Source organism: Emys orbicularis, chromosome 1, assembly GCF_028017835.1.
Source record: "Emys orbicularis isolate rEmyOrb1 chromosome 1, rEmyOrb1.hap1, whole genome shotgun sequence".
NCBI classification, from domain to species: domain Eukaryota; kingdom Metazoa; phylum Chordata; order Testudines; family Emydidae; genus Emys; species Emys orbicularis.
In genome coordinates this window covers 98,302,889-98,330,465 of record NC_088683.1, presented here as the reverse complement: position 1 = coordinate 98,330,465, position 27,577 = coordinate 98,302,889, and the positions used below count along the sequence as shown (strand labels likewise).

The 27,577-nt window shown below is 47.3% G+C and overlaps 1 protein-coding gene across 1 annotated transcript in view; it reads right to left on the bottom strand.

The window, feature by feature from the left end:
* Positions 1-5,505: 5,505 nt before the first annotated feature.
* Positions 5,506-27,577, bottom strand: part of FAM227A (family with sequence similarity 227 member A) — a 53,473-nt gene continuing 31,401 nt past the window's right edge. The window contains exons 13-15 of the mRNA XM_065405496.1: positions 8,408-8,565; positions 6,191-6,343; positions 5,506-5,650 (exon numbers count right to left, since the gene is read on the bottom strand). Coding sequence (XP_065261568.1) covers positions 5,506-5,650; positions 6,191-6,343; positions 8,408-8,565 — 456 coding nt within the window. The remainder of the gene's footprint in view (positions 5,651-6,190; positions 6,344-8,407; positions 8,566-27,577) is intronic.

The following is a 27,577-nucleotide window of genomic DNA, read 5'->3' as shown; positions in this document are numbered from 1 at the left end:
CATTTTTCTTTAATATATTAATAACAAAAGGTAAAATATTTCCTGAAGTAACATTAACAAGCCCCCTGCCCCCAACTACTGGAGGGAAGGGATAGCTCAGTGGTTTGAGCATTGGCCTGCTAAACCCAGGGTTGTGAGTTCAATCCTTGAGGGGGCCACTTAGGGATCTGGGGCAAAATCAGTACTTAGTCCTGCTAGTGAAGGCAGGGGGCTGGACTCGATGACCTTTCAAGGTCCCTTCCAGTTCTAGGAGATGGGATATCTCCATTAATTTATTTTATTTTTTATTTTTATTTTAACAATTACTATAAAAGGTAAAGGGAATGTTACAATCCTCTCTTTGCACTTTTTAAAAATAAATCCTCCCTTCCCTGTCCTGAAATGCATATAATCATGCATTCCTTGCATTCAAAAGGGCAAGGGGACTGCTCCTCTTTGGGGAAATGGCAACTCAAAATTAGCAGCGTAGGCAAAGCCGCAGCTGTATCTTCCTATTGGTCAGCAAGGGATGTAGGGGGAACTTTAGGGTATGTCTTCACTACCTGCCCGATCAGCGGGTAGCGATCGATCTATCGGGGATCGATTTATTGCGTCTCATCTAGACGCGATAAATCGATCCCCAAACGCGCTCCCCGTCGACTCCAGAACTCCACCAGAGCGAGAGGCGGTAGCGGAGTCGACAGGGGAGCCGCGGCCATGGATCCTGCGCCGTGAGGACCCGAGGTAAATTTATCTAAGATACATCGACTTCAGCTACGCTATTCACGTAGCTGAAGTTGCGTATATTAGATCGACACCCCCCCCCAGTGTAGACCAGCCCTTACCGTACCCTATTAAGTAGTGTAGCAGTGTAGACACGCCCCTGTTCTCTGGGGAGCCTTCCAGTGCTCCTGCTGTGGTAATGTGGCTCTGCCCCACAGCCAACTTGGAGTTATACCCAAATCTTATCCAGACCAACTAAAAAAAATCAGGCACAAATGCACCCAGAGGATGAATTTATCTTGAAGTATGTTTTGTCTTCACCTGTGTGTGACATGCATTATTGTTTGTCTTGCGCAACGAGATAAGGAGGGTTCCAAGCACACGGGACATGGAACAGGGCGAGGAGATGGGAGATAAAGGGTTGAGACAGAACGTGGGGCTGCGTGTGGGGTTGGGGGAGCCTTGAGAAGGTAAAAGTATGAATCCTTCCATATTACTCCAACCCTAACCAGAGTTACTGCCCCGCTCTATTTAGTTCTACACCTCCCAAGATAGGTGTTAAAGAAATAAAGGGGCAAATCCTACTTGTCTTCTCACGGTAGGTTTACACATTACAGCAGCTGTGCCACTACAGTACTGAAATGTAGCAGCTTCCTACGCCAATGGAAGGGGTTTCTCCATTGCTGTACTTAATCCACCTCTGCCAGAGGCCGTAGCGGGGTCGATAGAAGAACAGCGGGGGTTAGGTCGACCTAACCACATCATGACTCTGGCTACACAGCGCCGAGCGCCCTAGCCAGGCCGAGCTAACGTTCAGTGAGCCCGGGACTCAGCCGAGCAGACGCCACAGCAGCGCTACTGGTCTGCGCGGGGCAAACAGGCGCTGGCCAGGCGCCGCGAGATAGGGCCGGAAGCGACGCCCACTGAACTGGCCTCTCTCAGCCCCGCAGCAGCAGGCGGGACTCATCCCCCGCTCACCCCAAGCGCAGCCCCCGCCGCCTCAGAGATCCCCCGCCCCGGCCGTTACTCGCTGTTCGTTGCAGGGACGAGCTCGAGTCGCCTCCCCTTTCCCGCCTCAAAACTCCCGCTAAAAGGGGCTGACACAGAACTGAGGAGGCGGCGGCGGTTACCCGAACGCGCGCGTAGCCACACTCGGAGCCGCCTTGCACAGGCGCACTGGTAGTTTTCCGACGCCCTCGATAGAAGAGGTTAGGACTCTACCACTGGGGAGAGGGGAAGGCCGGGAACCGGTAGAACATTATTCTGTATAAGGGCATACGTTAAAGTACATCCTCTCCCCAGGGCTCTACTCATTAATGGAACGATCCATATTCAGTGCCCCTGTGAGAGTTTCGAGATATGAACCCAGATGTCGGACCCCCCTTCCCCAGCCCGGAATGGTAGTGTCGGACTCGCGAACTGTCACGGGGGGGAGAGACTCTGAAGCTAGACTGTACCATGGAAAGGGAGAGGGGTGAGCGCGAGCAACGACATTCATTCTCTGCCTCACCGAGGCCCCGCCCGTGCGAAGCCGGGGGTGACGCTGCGCCCCCGAGCGGCGTCAGGAGGCGCTGGGAGCCCGGGCGGGGCTGGCGGCGGGGTTACAAATCCGTCCTGGGCTGAGGCTCTGCGCTGCAGCCGCTGGCAGCCCGGGGCGGGGGTGGCGCTTTAGGGGCCTTTGTAGCCTCCCAGCTCCGAGCTGCTCCAGGGGCTGAACTGGCAACGTGAGCAGCCCGAGGGCTCCGTTCAGTTCCGGCAGCCTGTCCGGGGCTGCCGATGGGCAGGGGAGGAGGCGCTACCCCAGAGCCCCCTGTCCCGTGGGGCCTGCGTGTACTACTGCTGCTGCCCGGTGCGGTGCCTGGGCCGGGTCACGTCTCCCCTGCAGGGGCACCCGCGTGTCACAGCCCCAGTCTGCCAAACAGCGGCGGGGGTGACACTTGTGACACAACCAACCCTGCTATGTCCTAGTCACTTCCCAAGAAGATGTGCTTTTGAGGAGCTGTGGTGGTGTAACCCTGTTGGTCCCAGGGTGTGTGAGAGACAAGGTGGGTGAGGTAATAGCTTGTATTGGATCATCTTCTGAGGGTAAAACATTCAGAGTCGCTCCTCTTGGGACCTTCAGCTCTGGTGGAGAATGAAAGCCCTTCTTCTCTTTCACCAACAGAAGTTGGTCCAGTAAAAGATATTATCTCACTCACCTTGTCCCTCTTTTAAGGAAACTCATTTCATCAGGGCAGAGGGCCACTTCTCCACCCTTTCCTCCTAACCAGCTGTTTTCCCAGATTCTCAAATGGGAATTATCTTGGTTGATATTGTCATACAGGAACTTTTGACAGGCCTCCTTGCTGCTCATTTGCTGGCAGAAGGCCCAGACATCTTGCATTGGCACATACATTTATATTTAAAATTGCATAAAGCCCTAATATTTATATGTAACATGCATAGTACATTTAAATTGCTTTTTGTCTTCAAAGCATTTTAATAAACATTATTTAATCTTCAGTACCCTTGTGAAGCAGGTAGGTATTATCTTCATTTTACAGATCAGCAAATAGAAGAAGAAGAAGAAAAGATAAAGCCAGCTTCTGGGTGCTTCAGTTTTTGGCTTCCAACTTGAGAAATCTTAGACCTATAGGCATAGTTTGACTTCTATATGGGGGGGGGGGGGCAACTCCAGTCAGGCCAATCAGGGAGCAAATTCCACAGTTGCCTGAGGCTTGCAGTTTGGGGGACAACACCCCCACCCCTGAAACCACACCCATGCTTAGACCTGGTTTTCAAAGGTGCTTTGCACATGCAGCTCCAAATAAGGGTCATAGTAGTTCCAAATTAGGCAGCCAAAAATTGACATGCAAAATTATAGACCACTTCTGACCATGTTGATGTAAGTAACTTGTATAAGGTCACAAAAGGCAGTGTCTGAGGTAGTCACATGTGTGATCCAGCAGCTCATCCTGCCTCTTCATACTGTCAAAGCAGTTATAAACATTGTACTCTTACCTGACTGGATAAATGAACAGAAATTACTTGTTCAAGTTTATAATTCCATAAAATATATCCCTACCACTACAGGTGTGATAAATGAAGGGGGGGGGGGGTTGCTCCCTTTTATGAACACCCAGCCAGCCAGTTAGTTACAAAATCCTTGTTAGTAGCTGTTCTCTACTTGCTTTACCTGTAAAGGGTTTAAAAAGCCCATAGGTAAAAGGAAGGGAATGGGCACGTGACCAAAAGAGCCAATGGGAGGGCTAGAACTTTTTTAAATTGGGAAAAAACTTTCCCTTTGTCTGTCTGTTGTTCTCCGGAGAGAGGGGACAGAGCTGAAACTATGCTGTAAAAAGCGTTAAGCCAGGTATGAAAAATCATCAGATCATACCTAGAAACTGCTTATTAAAAATCCCATATATGTAAGAAGATCAGGAAATGTCTAGGAAGATGCAATTAGGTTTATTTCTTTGTGGCTTGTGGACTCCTCTGTGCTATCCCCCAAATGCTTTTGTTTTGCTTGTAACCATTAACCTGGACCTCAAGAAAACCATTCTTGATGCTTAATTATTATATTATATTACAGTTCCAGATGAGTAGAAAGAGCACAAATCCCAATGACTTTCAAGGTACTTTTGAAAATACCACCATCAGTCCCTGAGGGTGTAGGAGTGCATGTAGGCATTTCTAATATTTGCCATGTGAGAAAATGAAACATGGAAAGGCAAATTGTGATCATCTTCCTCAGTGGGAGTGTGTGGGTGCTCAGCACTTTTGAAAATCAAGCCATGTATTTAGGTACCCGAATGTGGGTTTAGGAGCCTAAGGCTTTGGCTATACACAGAGCTTTTGTGGAATAAGCTATTCCCCATATGGACACTTCCAGAATAAAAGTGACTTTATTTTGAAATAACTATTTTGCTCACATAGCTCACTTTTATTCTGGAATAGTGTGTCCATGTGGGGGAATTACTGTATTTTGGAATAGCTAAATTATACCAGTAAAACTGGTATTTTTCTGTGTAGACAAGGCCTAGCTTTAGACTCCTATTTTAAAAAAACTTGGCCTGTTTTCCTGTTTATAGACAGGCTCTTCCAGGAGGCAGATGAGTGGACCAAGCTGGAAAGGCTACCACTCATCCCAAAGTGCTGCTAAAATGATAATGTTGATACACAGAACTTAAACTTTACATCTTCAAAGTGCTATACTATCCTTAACTAAGCTTCACACCACCCATGTGTGGTAGATAAAATATTCCTATTTTATACAGTGGAAAACTGAGACACAGGGCTGGATTCATTGCAGGTTTCACCAGCACAGAGAGCCTCCCGCAACTTTCCTCCTGTCTGGGAGGGTCTGCAGCTAGCCAGCGCAGTTCCACTACTACATATCGTTGGCAAGGGGATGCACTGAGTCTGAACTACACTGCCTTTCAGCTTGGGACCAAGCCAGTTCAGATAAAACACAGAACAACTCAAATCTTTGCCAAAGAACCAAACTATGAAACTATTTAAAAAAAATATTCAGGTGACTTTTCATTCTCATATATTACTTCCATTCTTGCAATGTTGTGAGATTTTTCCAGCCCAGTTTTACAGATCAATGAGTTTAGAAATCAGTCAAACTTTTAAACTCAGAGTACTTCTGTGAACTGAATCTTCACATTTTTTCAGGTTTGTCTGTTCCTAATTGGTGGAGAAAGCTTTGGGATAGGCTGACCAAAATATACCGTTAAGATGCATATGAAGATCTGAATGGACATTTATGTCAATTTATGTTGGGGGAATCATGAATTCTGGGTTGCTCAGGGTGCTGTTTTACTGTTTGGCTGTTTCTGGATGAAGACACTTCTGTGACAGACTTGAAGACTTGTCAGAACTGAAGAGTACATCCAGGCGAGGGGTCAACAATTGGTTCAGCTTCTTCATCTCTCTTTTCTCTGACAGCAATTGCTTCTCTTTTCTGTGGAGTGGGGAGGCCGGGGAGAGAGAGAAAGAAAAGCAATATAAACTGTTCAAAGGTATTTAAGTATTAAGGATAGAAAAGATTTCTTAAATCACCTAGAGCAATCAAAGAAAGTTTAGGAGTGGATTTCTTCACCACTTTGGAATTGACATTAGCTAACCCTTGTATCCCCAAATCCATAAACATTTAAAGCTCTGCATTCCACACACCCTCCAAACTCACTCTCTTAATCACCCTGTTACCCTCACCAAAATTCATGATCACCCTTCCAAAACAAACTATATTCTCAAACTCCTTTGGATGAGCATTAGCTCACAGATTCCACCTAAAGCAACATCAGAAAAACACTACATTGCATCTCTGTACCCCCCTGGAATAACTAGCTGCACAAAGCCATCCCCATATTTCCTCATGCCCCGAAATGCCTCTGGAATCAACGTTAGCTAACAGGTTTCGCCTGTGGCAGACAAGGAAATCATCAGTTGGGTTCAGATAATCACAGAATATGCTAGAATGAAACTACACTCATTTTTTTACCTGAGGAATTCTTGCTTCTCCTTCCACTGGTGCTGGTCAAAATCCTTCATTTCTCTGCAGTGTCTCTGGTGCACTGTTTTGAAGGCATTGTCCAGATGGCGAATATGATTAAAACCTTGTCGGATCACATCTGAATAGGTTGGGGTGGACTCCGTAGTTTGAAACGTAAAAGAAAAAAATATTGTCTGGTTTGTTTTTTCTTTGCTAAAGGACATATGAGAGGAACAATAGGGGATGCATAAGTTAGGACTGAGATGAATTGGTAGAGCTGTAGCAGGCAGGGGATGGGGGGCTCAGGACTGGAATAGCACAGGACATTTACGGTCAGGATTGGGGCGTACTGGCAGAGCTTTATGTCAGGGAAGTTAGGATTAGAATAGCAGGGGATCTTCATGGTTAGGATCAAAGGAGCAAGGGTGGTAAAGGCTGAGCCTCCTGTCACACCCCCAAAGCCCCCTCCCTCAGGGAGTCCCTTGGGAAGGCAGATCAGCATTGTATATTGCTAACGCTGTTGCTAGCATCACAAAGCATTTTGGGGAGGGTCAAAGGTGTGTGAGTGGGGAGTGGAAGTTTCCTTTGCAGGTACGAGAGGCCGAGGGGGGGAGAGAAAGAAGAAAGCAGAGAACGGGTTAATTCAACATTGCAGCTAGCAAGTTCAGTCCGAAGATAAGAAGCTAACTTCAGCCCAAGGCCAGCTGCTACCTGCCAAGACAGAAGGGGCGAAGTCCAACCACCCCGACCAGCCGTGAGAAGAGAAGAACTAAGCTGAGACACAGAGCTGCAGAGATAACAGCGAGAACAATGAGAGCAAATGAAATGGCAACAGCAAAGGCCAACAGAAGGGAAAACAGTCTCTGGAGCCGGGAAACCAGGGAGGCCACAGCAAGCCTGTTTGGACTGGTACAAAGAGCACCAGGAACAGAGGGCCCTGAACAAAAACCCCCACCCCAAGGAGCCCAGGACTTAAAAACCCTCCTGAGAGCTGAAGCAACTCGGAGAGCACAGCAGATCCTTGGACGGCCTGGGCCCAGGACAGCACTCCCGTCCACCTTCCCCCACACTCTTCTTCTGACGTTACACCCAGACTTGGCCAGTCTGGGTTGTGCGCGTGTGAGTATGAAGGTGGGTTAGGGCTTGGGGCATTAACGCTTTCTTTCTTCCCCTGAGTGACATGGGAGCATTCCCAGCACTCTCTGCTGTTATTTTATTGTTTTATCAATAAAGCTTTAAAATGTATACACTTGGTGTGCCTCGTCATCTCCTCCCCAAAAAGATCCTGTGGCCCCAGGCAGATTGGTAACGTAAATCTGTCACACTCCCTCCTGGCATTGCTCCCTTAATTTTTATGAGCACTCAAACTCCCAGTAGAAAAATATTTGCATTTTAACCCCAATCTAATTTTAGACAGCATTTTATCTCCCATTTTATTCAGGTGCTCCCTCCCACATTTGTTTTCTTAACCTTCCTATTCTGTTAGTGAGAGCCTGTCATTCTGACTCTGTTCAATGCAAAGCAATCCCCTTGAAGGTTACCACCAGTATGGTTATACATTGGCTCCACAGCAGCTGGCCAATGTATAAATGTGTTCTTATACTACCTCTTCCTCAATCTGATCTCTGGCAGTTTGAAGCCATAATCAACTTAAGGTCTGGTCCTGCAACTGAACAAAGTTCTGCAGCCACACCGACTAAACCAGCAATCCACCGACTGGGGAAGGAGAATAAGCAGACTCTGACCTTTCTCTGTTTTCCTCACTGAAGCGTATAAGAGGGCGTTATAAACATGATAAAGGGGCTACGGCTGGTTTATGAAGAGAGCTTAAAATAACTAAATATGTATAACTTGGCTAAGCAATGTCTAGGGGTATAGGAAAGGGATGTCAGTCTCATCTACAATAATATGAAGGGCACAAACACAAAGAGGGAGACAATTGTGTGAGATGGTCAGAAGATAGAGCTAGAAATAATTGGATGAAAATGGGTGGTGATTAATTCAGGCTGGCTTTCAGGAAACACAAAGTATGAGGTTTGTTAGCTTGTGGAATAGTTTCTCAATGGAAGGGGGGAAAGCCCTAAAGCTTGAGACATTTACTACTGAACCCAGAAAATCTTCAATAATATGCTGTAAGAAATAATCCTGCACTCTTGGGGAATGGATAGAATGTGACCTAACAAGATTTTTCCATCTCTAATTTCTCTGAGTTGATCATAAGGATATGGTATAGGCTTGCAGATCTCCCTCCTGTGAATCAAGATGTCTTGTCCAGACTGTGGTTCAACATTATAGCTCTGGAGGAAGTGCTGAATTAGTGGGCTGTGTCCATTGATGTTAAAGAGATGCCAAGTGAAGTCAGGGCCCTGACAAGCTGGGTGTGACTGGAGAGGGGAAGAAACAAAAGAAAAGAGGCTATTAATTATATCAAAACTAAGTCCAAAGAATAAAGCATGTAATGCCCCTAATGATTCATATTCTGAGTGAAAGATAATACATAACCATTGGAAATGCAGTGAAACCTGTCCACATAGGCACCATTGGGATTTCATTTTCGATGTAGCTTTAACCAGAAACTTCTATGCTCAAACTCTGTTCACTATTTTTTTTTAACATCATCTTAATAAAATTACAATAGGTGGCTGTGAAATAACCATTCTAGAATACGTAATTTTTTATGTACAATAACTGATGTCATTATAAAAACTGTACATTGGAGTGAAGAGACTTGATTTTAGTATTGCAAAGACCAAGCAGAGTTTTGTGTATTAATATATCCTGTGCACCAAATCAGCAAATAAACCATAACTCTACACAAAATAGGCCAGAGATACCACACAAATCCAAAGAGTCTGAGGGTGAGAGTTCGCTTGCTCTCCCTGCATCTTTAAGTATTCAGCTATAAAACTGTTCTGCTCTGAAACACCAGTAACCAAATCTGTCCTCAGACCCTGAAGCACAGACTGCTCACTTAAAGAATCAGCATGGAGACATTCCTGTCCCAACACCATTGTCTTCCCAACAAACTGGCCAAACACAGCCACTTGGTCATAGGGTCGTTCAAATTCCCTGACAATTTTCATTTTATCTGAGACCTTCTCTAAGCGATCCACACTGGATTTTTCAAAAGGAAAGTCAGTAGATCCATTCACAACAGAATATTTCTGGCTGTTAGGAACTGAAACTTCCTTGATCAAATCACTTCCACACCCTTCAGTTACAGCAAATTGCTTGCACAGATTACCATGAGGATTCCTTTCCCTAGGAGCTTCTCTAAGCAACAATTCACCCCTCACAGAAATTCTGCCCTTACCCTCTTACCTAGGGCTTGTTCTAAAGGAACATTTTCCTGAGCAACAACAGACTCTTTCTGGGTCTCACTTACATTCAGAATCATTTCTGGCCCATCAGGATAATTTTTACACAATCTCCTTTCAGGCAAGCTCATAGACTCACTAGACAAAAGGTAAGAGGTACTTTCTTTCCCTCTGCAACTTTCCTCACAGTCACTGGCAACCTGCAAGTTGTCAGGCTCAATAGGCTTAGGAATCATTTCCTCCTTGTTACAAGTTTCAACATTGTCAGTGGGCAACACAATCAAATCACCTTTATGCTTTCCTTGTGCCCCAGCTAGGGTATCACCCTGATCAGACAGAGTTGCTACACCCTTTCCCAGCAACACATTAGCAACAGGCAAAATACAAGCACCAGAATTGTCTGGTCTCTGGGATTTTGCTAGAACACTAACTGAATGCAACCTAGTTACAGTGCCATTCTCCCTAGCAGACACAAACTTAGGACCATTCCCTTTCTGGGCTTTAGCTGTATCCAGAACCAACTCTGGGACCACTGATAAATTGTCAAGTAGCATAAACTGAGAAGCACTTTCTGTCCAGAAGAGCTGGAGAAACATTCCCCTTTAACAAACACACAGCTTGGGATCTCATTTCCCTTGTCCCAGCACACAGGGCTGTTCACAGACAACTGCTTGGAGATTGGGGTAGCTTCCTCCATAGGCAAGTCAATACTCCTAACAGACAGAAGCACATTTCCTTCACTGTCACCATTCTCCACACAGACAACAGGTAAGGTAGAGGGACACTCATCTTCCATTAACCTTGCCTTCCCAAACTGCTGATTAGACAAAGCCATTAGCTTACAAGGCTGCCTAGGCTCTTCCAACATTTTCTTGTCCTCCTCTCCCTTGTCCCAGCATACAGGGCTGGTTACAGACAAATACTGAGAGAGTGGGGCAGCTTCCTTACCAGATAAACTGCTGTTCTCCACACTACACTGAGCTACTTCCAGCAAATCACAGTCACCTTTTTCAGGTTTACTCTTACAAGCTGTAATAGCCAACAATTCATCACCCATCAAAAATCTACCCTTTTCTTCTTCAGTTAGGGCTTTAACCTGACCATCCACTTTAATCTGCTCCTGAGAAACATTTTCCTGACCAATGAGTTCTTTTTATGCTTGATCGAATTTCAGATTTACTTCTGAGACATTAGACAGACATTCAGAAACATTCACAGACAAACTGCTTTTTTGCACAGACAAACAGCTATTTCCCACCAGGTTAGAGTCCCCCCTCCCCCTGGTCATAGCATAATGGGTTGAACACAGAAAACTGCTCAGAGTATTACAACATACCAACATTGTTATAAACTGGACTTTCAAGATGATAAAGTTTCTGCTGTTCTTCCATTGCTTTTTTGATTTGGAGCCTAAGTCTGGCAGTTTCTTGTTGCATTTGGCAAACCCTCTCCTGAGCAGCCAGCAGTTCCATACACCCCCTACGAGCCCTTTCCTCTCTTTCCGCAGCTTCCTTCTGTCTTTCAGAAGCTCCTTCTGTTGTTCAGCAGCTTCTTTTTCCAGCTGGGCCAAGGCTTGCTTCTCTCTCATTTGAATTTCTGCCAGTTTTTGATTACATTCAAATTGCAGGCTGTCTCTCAGGGCTTGCAGTTTCATTGCTTCTGCTGATGCTTTCTGGCTCATGGTCACTGATCTTTAACCCAACAAAACTCTCAATCCCAAAATTCAAATTTGGATAGCGTGGGGTTCTGATCTGAAGCTTAATTGACCTGGTTCTGTGGATCCTAGCATGACTCCACCACTGTAACAAAGCGGCCTCTGGCGGGACACTACTGAGAGTATCGATTCAGGACAAATTGCTTAGAGCAGGGCAGTCACACCAAGGCTGGGGTTCCTTTATTACTAAGGCACATCAAACCAGCCAAACAGAGAGGACTTCGGTTTCACCCCACTGGCTAACCAGAAGTCATACAAGCAATTCCCTCAGATACTCCAATTCCCTTGTATCACCACCAGCACCACTCCTTATGGGGATGAATGGTTATGAAAACCAACGCCCCAGTAAAAGAAAAAAGGTTCTCCCGATCCCAAAGGACCAAGCCCCAGACCCAGGTCAATATACCAGTTAGATCTTACCCACAAATCATGCTGTTGCCAATCCTTTAGAATCTAAAATCTAAAGGTTTATTCTTAAAAAGAAAGAAATATAGATGAAAGTTAAAATTGGTTGAAGGAATCAATTATATACAGTAATGGCAAAGTTCTTGGTTCAGGCTTGTAGCAGTGATGGAATAAATTGCTGACTTAAGTCAAGTCTCTGGAGTACATCCACAGCTTGGATGGGTCATTCAGTCCATTGTTCAGAGCTTCAGTTTGTAGCAAAGTTCCTCCAGAGGTAAGAAGCAGGATGAAGACAAAATGGAGGGATTTCCACGGCTTTTTATATCCTCTGCCACGTGGAAGGACACCCCTTTGTTCTTACTGTGGAAAATCACAGCAGCAAGATGGAGTTTGGAGTCACATGGGCAAGTCACATGTCCCTGCATGACTCAGTTCTTTACAGGTAGAGCAGCCATTGCTCACATGCTACCTTGAACATTCCCAGGAAGGCTCCTCATATGTGGATTAGAGTCTCCTAAGGTCCATTGTCAGTTAAGTGTTTCTTGATTGGGCACTTAATCTGAAGAATTCTTTCTCAAGAAGCTGACCAAATGCTTCTCTAATGGTATTTAGAATCAAACACATTGAGATACAAGTACATAGCCCATATTCATAACTTCACATACAAAAATGATACACACATACAGACAGCATAATCATAAGCAGCAAATTACAGCCTTTTCATAGACACCTTACTTGACCTTCTTTGTACAAGATTTGGTGCAACTATAGGACCTTGGTTGCAACAATGATCTATACGGTCACAGTTCATGTCAATAACGTCACAGGGGGTGGGGAAAATGAGGGAAGGGGGGTGAGGGAAAGAGACAGTGGGGAAGGAAGAGGGTGGAATAGGGCAGGGGGAGGTGAATGTGGGAGTGAGGGGAGGGGGATGGAGAAGAAAAGGGGATAGGGGAATCATGGGGGGGAAGCGGGAGCCCGGCATGCATTTTCCCCTTATCAGCAGCTGGGGCTCCCCCATTAAGCAGGCCCATCGAACCCTCACCCTGATAAGCCCTACCCTCCTACACCTGGACCCCTCGGATGAGCCCCCCACACCCAGGATCCCCACCCCATTGATCCCCAACCAGCTGCACCTGGATCCCCGCCCCATCAAGCCTCACTCACCCTGCACCCAGACCTCCCCACTGAGCCCCCACACCCAGATCCCCCCTGCTGAGCCCCAACCACCTTCAAATGGTCCCCTTGCAGAATCCCATTGCCCTACACCCAGAACCCCGCAACGAGCTCCTGTGCATCCAGATCTCCCACTGAGCCACCCACACCCAGATTGCCCCACACAGAAACCTCTCACCCCACACCTGGATCCCCCCACAATAAGCCCCTCCACACTTGGATCCTGCTGGGCTGAGCCTGCCCACCCATGCCTGGTGCACTTGGTGCAGAGGGGCAGGGCCCCAGGGTGTTTCTGGGGCAGGCCCAGCCCTTGCACTGTGGCAGGGTCAGATGCAGCCTCACTGCCGAGTCCCAATACTGGAGGAGGTGGTGGCTTCAGGGTGATCTCCCACCTCAGTGTAGTCAGTGGCCTGTACTCCCCTCTGCCATGCTGGAGCAACATTTATTTATTGACAAATAACATTTGCAGAATTTTAAAATATTGTGCACAGAATTTTATTTTTATTTTTGGCACAGAATTTTTAATTTGTTGATGCAGAATTCCCTCAGGAGTATAAGTTTTACTCAAAAAGGAAAGATAAAGTAATTCTGGGCTGCATTCTGGATGCTTGTGCTGCTGCACTTGCAAAAAGTGGACCTAAAGCCAGTGAAGCCAGCCCTGGGATGATCACGCTTGCAGAGAAAGACCATCTGGTGGCACAGAGCTTGCACAATGGCTCCTCTGCTGCTCACCCCTCCCTGCAGCCAGTGTATAGAGGGCAAGCTCCAATAATCCCTGGCTGCCATACCGTCTCCCTGGGCTCACGGGCAGCTAGCATAATTTATAACAGCCCTCAGGGGCCAGCTCAGTGCACAAGCAGGCCAGCACCAGGGAAGTGAAAAGATGAGTTAATTGCACCCATTCGTATTCACACACACAGCCCCCCAAGCTGCTCCGTGAACTCCTTGGCCATAGTCGAAGTTCGGGGCTCAATACATTTTAACTAGAGCTGTCAAGCGATTAAAAAAATTAATCACACTTAATCGCACTGTTAAACAATAATAGAATACCATTTATTTAAATATTTTGGGATGTTTTCTACATTTTCAAATATATTGCTTTCAATTACAACACAGAATACAAAATGTACAGTGCTCAGTTTATATTTATTTTTTATTACAAGTATTTGCACTGTAAAAAAACAAAAGAAATAGTATTTTTCAATTCACCTAATACAAGTACTGTAGTGCAATCTATCATGAAAGTTGAACTTACAAATGTAAAATTATGTAAAAAAAAAAAAACTGCATTCAAAAATAAAACAATGTAAAATTTTAGAGCCTGCAAGTCCACTCAGTCCTTCTTCTTGTTTAGCCAATCGCTCGGACAAACAACTTTGTTTACATTTGCAGGAGATAATGCTGCCTGCTTCTTGTTTACAATGTCACCTGAAAGTGAGAACATGAGTTTTCGTGGCACTGTTGTAGCCAGCGTCACAACATATTTACGTGCCAGATGTGCTAAAGATTCATATGTCCTTTCATGCTTCAACCACCATTCCACGGGGACATGCATCCATGCTGATGACGGGTTCTGCTCGATAACAATCCAAAGCAGTGTGAACAGACACATGTTCATTTTCATTATCTGAGTCAGATGCCACCAACAGAAGGTTGATTTTCTTTTTTGGTGGTTCGGGTTCTGCAGTTTCCACATGGGAGCATTGCTCTTTTAAGACTTCTGAAAGCATGCTCTACACCTCATCCTTCTCAGATTTTGGAAGGCACTTCAGATTCTTAAACCTTGGGTCGAGTGCTGTAACTATCTTTAGAAATCTCACATTGGTACCTTCTTTGCGTTTTGTGAAATCTGCAGTGAAAGTGTTCTTAAAATGAACAACATATGCTGGGTCATCATTCAAGACTGCTATAACATGAAATATATGGCAGAATGCAGGTAAAACAGAGCAGGGGACATACAATTCTCCCCCAAGGAGTTCAGTCACAAATTTAATTAACACATTTTTTTTAAACAAGCATCATCAGCATGTAAGAATGTCCTCTGGAATGGTGGCTGAAGCATGAAAGGGCATACCAATGTTTAGCATATCTGGCACCTAAATCCCTTGCAATGCCGGCTACAAAAGTGCCATGCAAATGCCTGTTCTCAATTTCTGGTGACATTGTAAATAAGAAGAGGGCAGCATTATCTCCGATAAATGTAAACAAACTCGTTTGAGCGATTGACTGAACAAGAAGTAGGGCTGAGTGGACTTGTAGGCTCTGAGGTTTTACATTATTTTGTTTTTGAGTGCAGTTATGTAACAAACAAAAAAAATCTACATTTGTAAGTTGCACTTTCAGGACAAAGAGATTGCACTACAGTACTTCTATGAGGTGAAAATACTATTTCTTTTGTTTATCATTTTTACATTGCAAATATTTGTAATCAAAAATAATATACACTTTGATTTCAATTAGAATACTATATTAAACTGTAGAAAAACATCCAAAATATTTAATAAATTTCAATTGGTATTCTATTGTTTAACAGTGTGATTAAAACTGCCATTAATTGCGATTAAGTTTTTAAATCGCAATTATTTTTTTATCGCGATTTTTTTTAGTTAATCGCGAGTTAACTGCAATTAATTAACAGCCCTAATTTTAACCTATGTGAATACATTTAAAAGTATATATTTATGACAGTGCACAAAACACCAGCTTTCTTCACTTTTGACAAAAATAATTGATCCTACTGAAGTGAGGAAGCTGATGCCATCACATTTTGTAATTTAGCAACATTAAAGCAAAAAAAATCACGTAAATTGTGTTTTGCACAGAAATCTCTATTGCAGGATATTGACAGTACTGGAGGTTTTAATCTTTGAGTAGGTAAACTGAGAGAGATATAGTATAGTTTTCTTCCTTTTTTATACCTTTTACTGAATTTTCATCTGTCTTCATAATCTATTGTTATGCTGCGGTGTTACTGACTGCCATCAAGCATGTCTTTGATCAATCACAGACCTGGTTAAAGTCCATGGGTGAACTAACTACCTGTCATTCAGGCTAAATGGAATGGGCAATTAACCAATAAGAATCACAGAATGGTAGGACTGGAAGGGACCTAAGGCATCACCTAAGGCAATAAACTGCATGGCAAGGCAGATCAGAAACTTTGGGCTGGTCCACACTAACCCCCCAGTTCGAACTAAGATATGCAACTTCAGCTACGTGAATAACGTAGCTGAAGTCGAAGTATCTTAGTTCGAACTACAAGGTACTTACCGCGGGTCCACACGCGGCAGGCAGGCTCCCCCGTCGACTCCGCGTACTCCTCTCGCGGAGCAGGAGTACCGGTGTCGACGGCAAGCACTTCCGGGATCGATTTATCGCGTCTAGACAAGACGCGATAAATCGATCCCAGAAGATCGATTGCTTACCACCGAACCTGGAGGTAAGTATAGACGTACCCAACAGTTTAGTGTTTCCCTTGGATTGATTGCAAAAGCAGGGACTAGTGGGTTGACTGGTTGCAGCTGTGTGTCTCTGTGAGCATGATAGGAAAAAGCAAGAGAAGCAGTGGTGATCATGACCTTGGGAGAAAGCGGAGATACAGAGCTTCTTCTGGGCACAGTGCTTGTTGGAAAGGCAGACCTGGATTTGTAAACAAGGAAACTGCCTCCTGTTTGTTTCTGCCTTCAGGGAAACAGACTTTGTGTACAATATTTGTAAATAAACAGGACTGCTGCATAGAAATACCTGACTTGCATCATCAATTTCTCCTTCCGAAGGTAACAACCTAGCAATGCCCTGAATATTGGCTAACTGCTCAGGCCAAAGGGATAACACTACTCTAACTTCTTCACAAGCAACCTCAAGCTTTCCTATAATCTACAGCAGGTATAATGTGACTAATTCAAGATGAGGCTGTGCAGTTTCACCATCATCATCTGGGAAAGCAGCGTTCAGTGTGTTGTCAACCAGAAAAATCATAGTTCATGAAATATTTTTATCTTCAGTGTATTCCAACTCTCAGAAGTCCAGTACTCCTACCATTGAATAGGCTGACTAATTACATCAAATAGGTTCATTTGTTTTGTAAGCAATATGTCACTTTCAGTGAAGTCCATTTTAGATATTAGAGCTGTCATTAAATGCAGCTTGTAGAAGATTTTAAACTTCTGGATTATCCCATATTTCACTGATTGCCGACATAAAGGGCAGTTTATTGGAATCCTTTTTTAAATTCACATTTGGAAGATGCCTATCAAACATTACTAGTGACACTGTTCATAAACAAGCACCTTTGGAGTTTTACTGTTAGAAGTATTAAACTAATCACTTCATATGGTAGATGTCATCCAAGCATTTTAATTGTGTCTCCAGGTAACTGGTGCATTTGGAATATTCAATGTTGTGTAGCACTGTCATCAGGGCTGGTCTACACTGGGGGGGGGGGGGGTCGATCCAAGATACGCAACTGAAGTCGAAGTATCTTGGATCGTACCTGGGGTCCAGACGGCGCGGGATCGACGGCAGCAGCTCCCCCGTCGACTGCGCTACCGCCGCTCGCTCTGGTGGAGTTCCGGAGTCGACGGTGAGCGCGTTCGGGGATCGATATATCGCGTCTTAACGAGACGCGATATATCGATCCCGGATAAATCGATTGCTACCCGCCGATACGGCGGGTAATGAAGACGTACCCTTAGTTAGCAGCACCTTTTCTTTCTAACCAGTCATGCTGTAATACCACCTACTATTCTGTTGGCCAGTTTTCTACCCTTGGCTTTGCCAGCTGCTTCTACTTGTGAGATTGTGTGCAAACCACTGAAAAACAATCTTATTTCATCTGCATTCCATATGGTATCAGGCTGATGGCCAGAAGAGATTGTGAGCAGTCTCTTTTCCAATTCATAAAAATCTCAGACATCAGCAGCCTCACCATACAGTTATTGCAAGCTTAAAATAACATTCTTTAGCTCTCAGACTCATGGCTAACTTTAAAATCATCCCTCTCTACCCATTGTGCCACCTCCAATGCCTTACTTTGCAGTAATAGCCCAGTTAATTCATTAATCTTGCAGTTTTAAACTACATATGCAGTGATTCACTGATATAACTCTTCTAGTTTTTTCTCTTTCTTTTTTAAAATATCTTGCTTAATCAAGGTGTTTTTGCCACTCACATTGAATAGTCTGCCTACTTATTAAAGTCTTCTGGATCTGTATAGGATAAACTCTTCTGCTGCCTTCCTGTTGCTTTTATTGTGTCTTTCAAATTCAAGGGCTAAGTCAGCCTCTCAGATGCAAGTGCACAGCTCCCATTGACTTCAATATGCTCTGGTACTTTTCATCTGATGCCTTTCTCTGCTCCTTTGTCTATGGTCTTTTCCATAACATGGTTTGGATGGCACCTGGCTACTTTAGGAGCCACATAGGCTGCAGCAGATGGATGGCGCAGGGTGTCTAAGGCCTTGTCTACACTACGAGAGTACTTCGATTTTAGTTAATTCGACTATGTGGAATCGATATTACTAAGTCGAACGTGTGTGTCCACACTAAGGACAGTAATTCGACTTTGTGAGACTTTGTGAGTCCACACTAACGGGGCAAGCGTCGACATTGGAAGCGGTGCACTGTGGGCAGCTATCCCACAGTTCCCGCAGTCCCCCCTGCCCTTTGGAATTCTGGGTCGAGCCCCAAATGCCTTCTGGGTAAAAAAATGTGTCGAGGGTGCTTTTGGGCGCCTGTCGTCATCCGTCCGTCACTCAAGCCCTCCCTCCCTCCCTCCCTCCCTGAAAGCGCCGGCGGGAAATAATTTCGCGCGCTTTTCTGATTACTGACAGCGCGGACGCCACAGCAGTGCGAGCATGGATCCCGCTGCGACCATCGCTGCAGTTGTGGCAGTTCTCAACGCCTCGCAGCTTCTCCTCCACCTGTACCAGAGGCAGCTGCAGATCAATCATGAGAGGAGGCTACGGCACTACCGTGACGGCATGAAGTCGGACACTAGCTCCGACCTCTCTGAGAACATGAGACCCAGCGCCCAGGACATCTCGCTGTCACTGGGTCTTGTTGATACTGTTGAACGGCGATTCTGGGCCCGTGAAACCAGCACGGAATGGTGGGACCGCATAGTGCTGCAGGTCTGGGATGAATCCCAGTGGCTGCGCAACTTTCGCATGCGGAAGGGGACTTTCCTCGAACTGTGTGAGTTGCTGTCCCCTGCCCTGAAGCGAAAGGACACCCGGATGCGGGCAGCCCTGACTGTCCAGAAGCGAGTGGCCATAGCCCTCTGGAAGCTCGCAACGCCAGACAGCTACCGGTCCGTCGCTAACCAGTTTGGCGTGGGCAAGTCTACCGTGGGGGTTGCTGTTATGCAAGTAGCCAGGGCAATCGTCAAGCTACTGCTATCTAAGGTAGTGACCCTGGGAAACGTGGAGCTCATCAGAGATGGCTTTGCCGAGATGGGATTCCCAAACTGCGGTGGGGCTATAGATGGGACTCACATCCCTATCCTGGGACCGGACCACCAGGCCAGCCAGTACATCAACCGGAAGGGCTACTTTTCCATGGTGCTGCAAGCACTGGTGGACCATCGGGGACGTTTTACCAATATCTACGTTGGATGGCCGGGCAAGGTTCATGACGCTAGGGTGTTCAGGAACTCTGGTCTGTGTAGACGGCTGCAGGAAGGTATTTACTTCCCGGACCACAAAGTAACTGTTGGGGATGTGGAGATGCCTACAGTCATCCTCGGGGACCCTGCATACCCGCTAATGCCCTGGCTCATGAAGCCCTACACTGGCGCACTGGACTCAGGGAAAGAACTATTCAACTACCGGCTCAGCAAGTGCAGAATGGTGGTGGAGTGTGCTTTTGGCCGTCTCAAGGGCAGATGGAGAAGCCTACTCACTCGCTGTGATCTCAGCGAGACCAATATCCCCATTGTGATAGCTGCTTGCTGTGTGCTCCACAATTTGTGTGAGAGCAAGGGGGAGACCTATATGTCGGGGTGGGAGGTTGAGGCAAATAGCCTGGCTTCTGATTACGTCCAGCCAGACAGCAGGGCGATTAGAAGATCACAGCGGGACGCACTGTGCATCAGGGAGGCTTTGAAAGCCAGGTTCCTGACTGAACAGGGTCTCCAGTGACTTTTTACTTTGTGGACACAGATGCTGAACCTGCCCCCGTTTCTTTACCCAGTTACTGTTGACTAACCTTCCAAGTTACATACCCCCTTCCCCACCTTCCCAACAAATAAAATCTGTTCTGTTCTGTTAATGAACAAGGTTCTCTTTTTTACTGTTTTCGCGGGAATGTTTTAAACCGGGGACGCAGACTGTGGCGGGGGGCGGGCTTACTGTTTTGATGCAAATGATGCTTCTAAAGTCCGGGAATGACAGGCTCCGCAGTGCTGCATTGGTTGTTTCAACGCAGCCTGCCAGCAGTCCTGGGCGGGACTGGATGTATGTGTCGGCCAAGTGACTTTCTGGCAGGGGGCGGAGGGTAACAGATCCCCTGCTGCGTGGCTCTGTGATCCAGGATAAGGACCGCGGCATAGGATCTCTAACTGCCCTCCCCCGACACAAAGTCACAGATCAATCCCCCTCGCACCCCAGAACAAGAAAACCGCCTCCCAGACTGACCAGGGTAACTGGTGACTGTGCTGTGTATGTGTCCTGATGCTGGACCTGCCCCCGCCTCTGTAGCCTGCTACAGGTGACTGTCCTGTCCAAGTAACAAACCCCTTCCCCCCCTTCAGACAGAATCCCCTCCAAAAGACACTCTCGGAAACAGTACTTAACAGAAACCGATGTTTTATTACGAACCGCACATGAAAAGGGGGGGGGGGAAGGAAACTTGCACATGGGCTAGTGTGAGATGGGTAGGAAAGGACTTTTCAAACTTTGGAACGAGAGCCTTCCATTGCTGCAGCAGTGTGCAGTGGCCGACTGACAGTTTTAACGGACCTTGCCGCCCCTCCTTCTTTGTACTTTTGGTGAGGGGGGTGTGGGACTTGGTGGCGGGGGAGGGCGGTTAGAGATAGACAGCAGCAGTGCTCTGTCCTCCTGCCTCCGGTCTTGCAGAACATCCACTAGGCGCCGGAGCGTCTCCGTTTGCTCCCTCATTAGTCCAAGCAGGGTTTGAGTAGCCTGCTGGTCCTCCTGGCGCCACCTCTCCTCCCGTTCCATGACTGCTCTGTGCATTTGTGACAAGTTCTCCCTCCACTGTGTCGTCTGGGCTGCCTGCTCTCGTGAGCACTCCATAAGTTCATAAAACATGTCTTCACGAGTTTTTCTCTTCCTTCTTCTAATCTGCGCTAGCCTCTGGGAGTGTGATGCCAGGCTGGGTTGGGAGACAGTCGCAGATGTGTCTGTGGGAATGGGAAAAAGGGAGTAAATTCCTGAGACAGATAAATGAAGTTGCTAACAAAGAGCATAGTCTTTCTCTGTGAACAACACCATGCACTGCACCTTTCACATGCGCACTCAGGACAAGGTCGAATTTTCGGCCCTCGCCTTATGTGTCTGGGGTCCTGCAGTTGCGATCAGAGAAGCGTTGCAGGACACCTCTACTTCTGCTGCGGGCAAACATGGTAAGCCGTAGACTTGTGGCAGCTTAAACATGTAATAGTAGCACTGGGCTCCTTTCGCACTGAATGCAAGGCCACTCTCTGCTGGCAGCAATCAGGGAAGCATGAGCTCTGCCCCTGTCCCACCACCTCGCGGCTGTCCCCGGGAAAGATCCCTGTATGCTGCCCCTCTGCCGCCTCCACCGCGTGGCTGTAAAGCAGTCCAAATACTAACATTCCCCTCCCTAATTTAAAGCAGGGCGTCATGTGTGACATAACCCTCATGAGGATCTCGGAGACCGAGAGGGGAAGGATGCTGCGTGAATGCATGCAGAGGCCTGGGCCATATGCCGCCATGCTGTGCCGCGCACTGATCCCCGACTACCTCATGGACTCATGGCGTGGGAACGTGTGCTACCACGGGGGACCAAACAAGATTGCCCTGCCGTTGAACCTCGTGCGCATGCTGGAGCGGTACCTCCAGGAGAGCTATGCGGAGCTATCCCAGGAGGACTGTCTGTCCATTCCCGGGCACATTGACCGCCTTTTCCTTTAAGTTGAGCATAACGGACTACAGAGTGGAGGGGCCGTGTTGTGGACTAATCATGAATATCCGGACAGTACTTGATTTTCTATACATAGTTAGTAGTAAAAAGTTTACTAAGCCAAATAAATCATGAACAACAAATTACTGAAATAGTTATTATTCCTGTTTTGTTATAAATAAAAGTTTCTATGTTTAACTGAGTGACTGAAAAGCCCATTCTTAACAATATAAATATTCCACTTATGTTAAAATGAAATGTTTAGATGTTTAAAGCACTCACTGCTTGATCCTTCCCCTGATTCGGTGTCCGGGGTAAGGGCTGTGGACGGTTGGTAGGGGATCTCGGTAAGGGTGATGAAGAGCTCCTGGCTGTCGTTGAAATCAGCGGTGCAAGCGCTGTCGACTGCCTCGTCCTCCTCATCTCCTTCCTCATCTTCCCCGTCACCTAACATTTCCGAGGAGGAACCGGTCGTGGACAATATCCCATCCTCGGAGTCCACGGTCACTGGTGGGGTAGTGGTGGCGGCCGCACCTAGGATGGAATGCAGTGCCTCGTAGAAACGTGATGTGTGGGGCTGGGATCCGGAGCGTCGGTTTGCCTCTTTGGTTTTTTGGTAGCCTTGTCTCAGCTCCTTGATTTTCACGCGGCACTGCGTTGCATCCCGGCTGTATCCTCTCTCTGCCATGGCTTTAGAGATCTTCTCATAGATCTTTGCATTCCTTCTTTTGGAGCGCAGCTCTGAAAGCACGGACTCATCGCCCCAGACAGCGATGAGATCCAACACCTCCCGATCAGTCCATGCTGGGGCCCTCTTTCTATTAGATTGCACGGCCAACTCTGCTGGAGAGCTCTGCATCGTTGCTAGTGCTGCTGAGCTCTCCACGCTGTCCAAACAGAAAATGAGATTCAAACTGGCCAGACAGGAAAAGGAATTCAAATTTTCCCGGGGCTTTTCCTGTGTGGCTGGTCAGAGCATCCGAGCTCGAAGTGCTGTCCAGAGCGTCAACAGAGTGGTGCACTGTGGGATAGCTCCCGGAGCTATTACCGTCGATTTCCATCCACACCTAGCCTAATTCGATATTGCCATTTCGAATTTAGCGCTACTCCTCTCGTTTTCGAGGATTACAGAAGTCGAATTTAAAAGAGCTCTATTTCGAACTAAGTAGCTTCCTGGTGTGGACGGGTGCAGGGTTAATTCGATGTAACGGCGCTAAATTCGATATAAGCTCCTAGTGTAGACCAGGCCTAAGAACACATTTCACATGTGGCCACTTTCCATAGGGAAACTTAATATCTGAGAGAGAAAGAATCTCAAATTTTAAGATCCACCAACAGAAGACACCATCGGATTAAAAGTATTATTAAATATTGTGGGCGCCACTGGGAGGTGGTTCTAATTGAACATTTCACTATATAAGTACATTCCCATCCCCAGCCATCACAGTGCTACTGCAGCAATGGCAAAGTGGATGTGAGAGGTTGCTGTGTTAGGAATGGAAGAACTGTGAATCCAACAATCTGTTAACAGACTGGGCGTGAGAAAGATTAAAAGCATCAAAGGGAAAGTGGTAAGGGAAGCTGGTTGTGGGAAAATGCACAACCACCGACTTCAGTATTATCTTGACCTAAAGAAAATGAAAATAAGCCCAGAGTGCTATAGTAGAGACGTTGTGCTCTCAAATAATTCAAATGTATTGTGAGTTTATTTAAGCTCTGTTTCAGAGTGGTAGCCGTGTTAAGTCTGTATCAGCAAAAACAACGAGGAGTCCTTGTGGCACCTTAGAGACTAACAAATTTATTTGGGCATAAGCTTTCATGGACTAGAACCCACTTCATCAGATGAATGAAGTGAAAAATACAGGAGCAGGTATAAATACATGAAAGGATGGGGATTACTTTACCAAGTGTGAGGTCAGTCTAATGAGATAAATCAATTAACACCAGGATACCAAGGGAGAAAAAATAACTTTTGAAGTGGTAAGAGAGTGGCCCATTACAGACAGCTGACAAGAAGGTGTGAGTAACAGTAGGGAAAAAATTAGTATTGGGGAAATTAATTTTAGGTTTTGTAATGACCCAACCACTCCCAGTCTTTATTCAGGCCTAATCTGATGGTATCCAGTTTGCAAATTAATTCCAGTTCTGCAGCCTCATGTTGGAGTCTGTTTTTGTTGTTGAAGAATTGCCACTTTTAGGTCTGTTATTGAGTGACCAGAGAGACTGAAGTGTTCTCCTACTTGTTTTTGAATGTTATGATTCCTGATGTCAGATTTGTGTCTATTTATTCTTTTGCGTAGAGACTGTCCAGTTTGGCCAATGTACACGGCAGAGGGGCATTGCTGGCACATGATGGCATATATGACATTGGTAGATGTGCAGGTGAACGAGCCCTGGATGGTGTGGCTGATGTGGTTAGGTCAGGGGTCTCAAACTCAGATGACCCCGAGGGCCACATGAGGACTAGTGCATTGGCCCGAGGGCCGCATCACTGAACCCCCCCCCCCCCGCTGCCTCTGGCCCTGCCCCCACTCCACCCCTTCCCATTAGGCCCCGCCCCTGCCCCACCTCTTCCCACCCCTTCCCTGCCCCATTCCAATCCCTTCCCTGAAGTCCCCACCCCAACGCTGCCCCCAGGGGGTGCAGAAAGGGTGCAGGGTGCAGTGGGGGCTGAGGGCAGGGAGTTGAGGTGCAGGAGGTGTGCAGGGTGCTCAGGGCAGGGAGTTGGTGTGTGGGGTACAAGAGGGGTGCAGCAGGGGGTCGGGGTGTAGGGTGCAGCAGGTGACTCAGGGCAGGGAGTGCAGGAGGGGTGCGGGATGCGGCAGGGGGCTCAGGGCAGGGAGTTAGGGGTGCAGGAGGGGTGTGGGATGTGGCAGGGGGCTCAGGGCAGGGAGTTGGGGTGTGGGATGTGGCGGGGGCTCAGGGCAGGGAGTTGGGGGTGCAGGATGTGGCAGGGGGCTCAGGGCAGGGAGTTGGGGGTGCAGGAGGGGTGCGGGATGTGGCAGGGGGCTCAGGGCAGGGAGTTGGGGGTGCAGGAGGGGTTCAGGGTGTGAGCTCCAGCCTGGTGCCGCTTACCTAGAGCGGCTCCGGGGTGGCAGCGGCGCTCACTGGGGCCAGGGCAGGCTCCCTGCCTGCCTTGGCCCCCGGCTCCGCGCTGCTCCGTTCCAGGAAGCAGCTGGAACCGTGTCCCTGCAGCCCCTGGGGGAGGGGGAGGGGCTCAGGCTTCCCTGCTTGTGCAGCTCTTGCTGCTCTTTTAGGTACCTCCCACGAAGCTCCCACTGGCTGCGGTTCCCTGTTTCCGGCCAATGGGAGCTGCGGGGGGCGGTGCCTGGAAGGATGCAATGCCGGAGCCCTCTGCCTCCTTCCCCCTCCCCCCGGCCCGAAGGGGCATGCTGCTGGCTGCTTCTGAGAGCAGCGTGGCGCTTGCAGCATCAGGAGGCAATCCCACGGGTAGGCAGAGGGGCAGGGGGATGCGGGGAGCGCGGGGAGCTTGGCGGGCCACACACAAGAGCCCCACGGGCCGTGTCTATGAGACCCCTGGGTTAGGTTCTATGATGGTGTCCCTTGAATAGATATGTGGACAGAGTTGGGACTGGGGTTTGTAGCAGGGTTTGGTTCCTGGGTTGGTGTTTTTGTTGTGTGGTGTGTAGTTGCTGGTGAGTATTTGCTTCAGGTTGGGGAGCTGTCTGTAGGCGAGGACTGGCCAGTCTCCCAAGGTCTGTGAGAGTGAGGGATCATCCATCAGGATAGGTTGTAGATCCTTGATGATGCACTGGAGAGGTTTTAGTTGTGGGCTGTAGGTGACGGTTAGTGGCATTCTGTTACTTTCTTTGTTGGGCCTGTCTTGTAGTAGGTGATTTCCCGGTACCCTTCTGGCTCCGTCAATCTGTTTCTTCACTTCATCAGGTAGGTATTGCAGTTTTAAGAATGCTTGATAGAGATTCTGTAGGTGTTTGTCTCTGTCTGAGGGATTGGAGCAAATTAAGTTGTATCTTAGAGCCTGGCTGTAGAAAATGGATCAAGTGATGTGGTCTGGATGAAAGCCGGAGGCATGTAGGTAAGTATAGCGGTCAGTAGGTTTCCGGTATAGGGTGGTGTTTATGTGACCATCGCTTATTAGCACTGTAGTGTCTAGGAAGTGGACCTCATGTGTGGACTGGTCCAGGCTGAGATTGATGGTAGGGTGGAAATCGTTGAAATCTTGGTGGAATTCCTCAAGGGCCTCTTTCCCATGGGTCCAGATGATGAAAATGTCATCAATGAAGCGCAAGTAGAGTAGGAGTGTAAGGGGACGAGAGCTGAGGAAGCATTGTTCTAAGTCAGCCATAAATGTTGGCATACTGAGGGGCTATGCAGGTACCCATAGCAGTTCCGCTGACTTGAAGGTATAAATTGTCCCCAAATCTGAAATAGTTGTGGGTGAGGACAAAGTCACAAAGTTCAGCCACCAGGTTTGCCTGATGGTATCGGGGATGCTATTCCTGATGGCTTGTAGTCCATCTTTGTGTGGAATGTTGGTGTAGAGGGCTTCTACATCCATAGTGGCTAGGATGGTGTTTTCTGGAAGATCACCAAAGGATTGTAGTTTCCTCAGGAAGTCAGTGGTGTCTCGAAGATAGCTGTGAGTGCTGGTAGCGTAGGGCCTGAGGAGAGAGTCTACATAGCCAGATAATCCTGCTATCAGGGTGCCAATGCCTGAGATGATGGGGTGTCCAGGATTCCCAGGTTTATGGATTTTGGGTAGCAGGTAGAATACCCCTGGTCGGGGCTCTAGGGGTGTGTCAGTGTAGATTTGTTCCTGTGCTTCTTTAGGAAGTTTCTTGAGCAGATGGTGTAGTTTCTTTTGGTAATCCTCAGTGGGGTCAGAGGGTAATGGCCTGTAGAATGTGGTGTCAGAGAGTTGTTTAGCAGCCTCTTGTTCATATTCCGACCTATTCATGATGACTACAGCACCTCCTTTGTCAGCCTTTTTTATTATGATGTCAGACTTGTTTCTGAGGCTATGGATGGCATTGTGTTCTGCAAGGCTGAGGTTATGGGGCAAGTGATGCTTTTCCACAATTTCAGCTCATGCACGTCGACGGAAGCACTCTATGCAGAAGTCCAGTCTGTGGTTTCGACCTTCAGGAGGAGTCCACGTGGAATCCTTCTTTTTGTAGTGTGGGTAGGAAGCTTCCTGTGTGTTATTGTGCTGTTCAGTGGTGTGTTGGAAATATTCCTTGAGTCGGAGACGTCAAAAGTAGGATTCTAGGTCACCGCAGAATTGTATCATGTTTGTGGGGGCGGTGGGGCAGAAGGAGAGACCCCGAGATAGGACAGACTCTTCTGTCAGGCTAAGAGTATAGCTGGATAGATTAACAATATTGTTAGGTGATCTATATTCTTAGGTTCTAGCCCACGAAAGCTTATGCCCAAATAAATTTGTTAGTCTCTAAGATACCACAAGGACTCCTCGTTATTTAAGCTCTGTAATAGTACATGCTCCCAGGGGAGGGAGTTGAAGGAGGGAACAAGGGCTTCCCATCATAGGCACCGACTCCGTGGATGCTCCGGGGCTGGAGTACCCACGGGGAAAAATTAGTGGGTGCTCTGCACTCACTGGCAGCCAAGCTCCCCTCCCCTCCTCACCTCCGCCTCCTCCCCTGAGCGCGCCCACGTCCCTGCTCTTCTGCTTATGTCC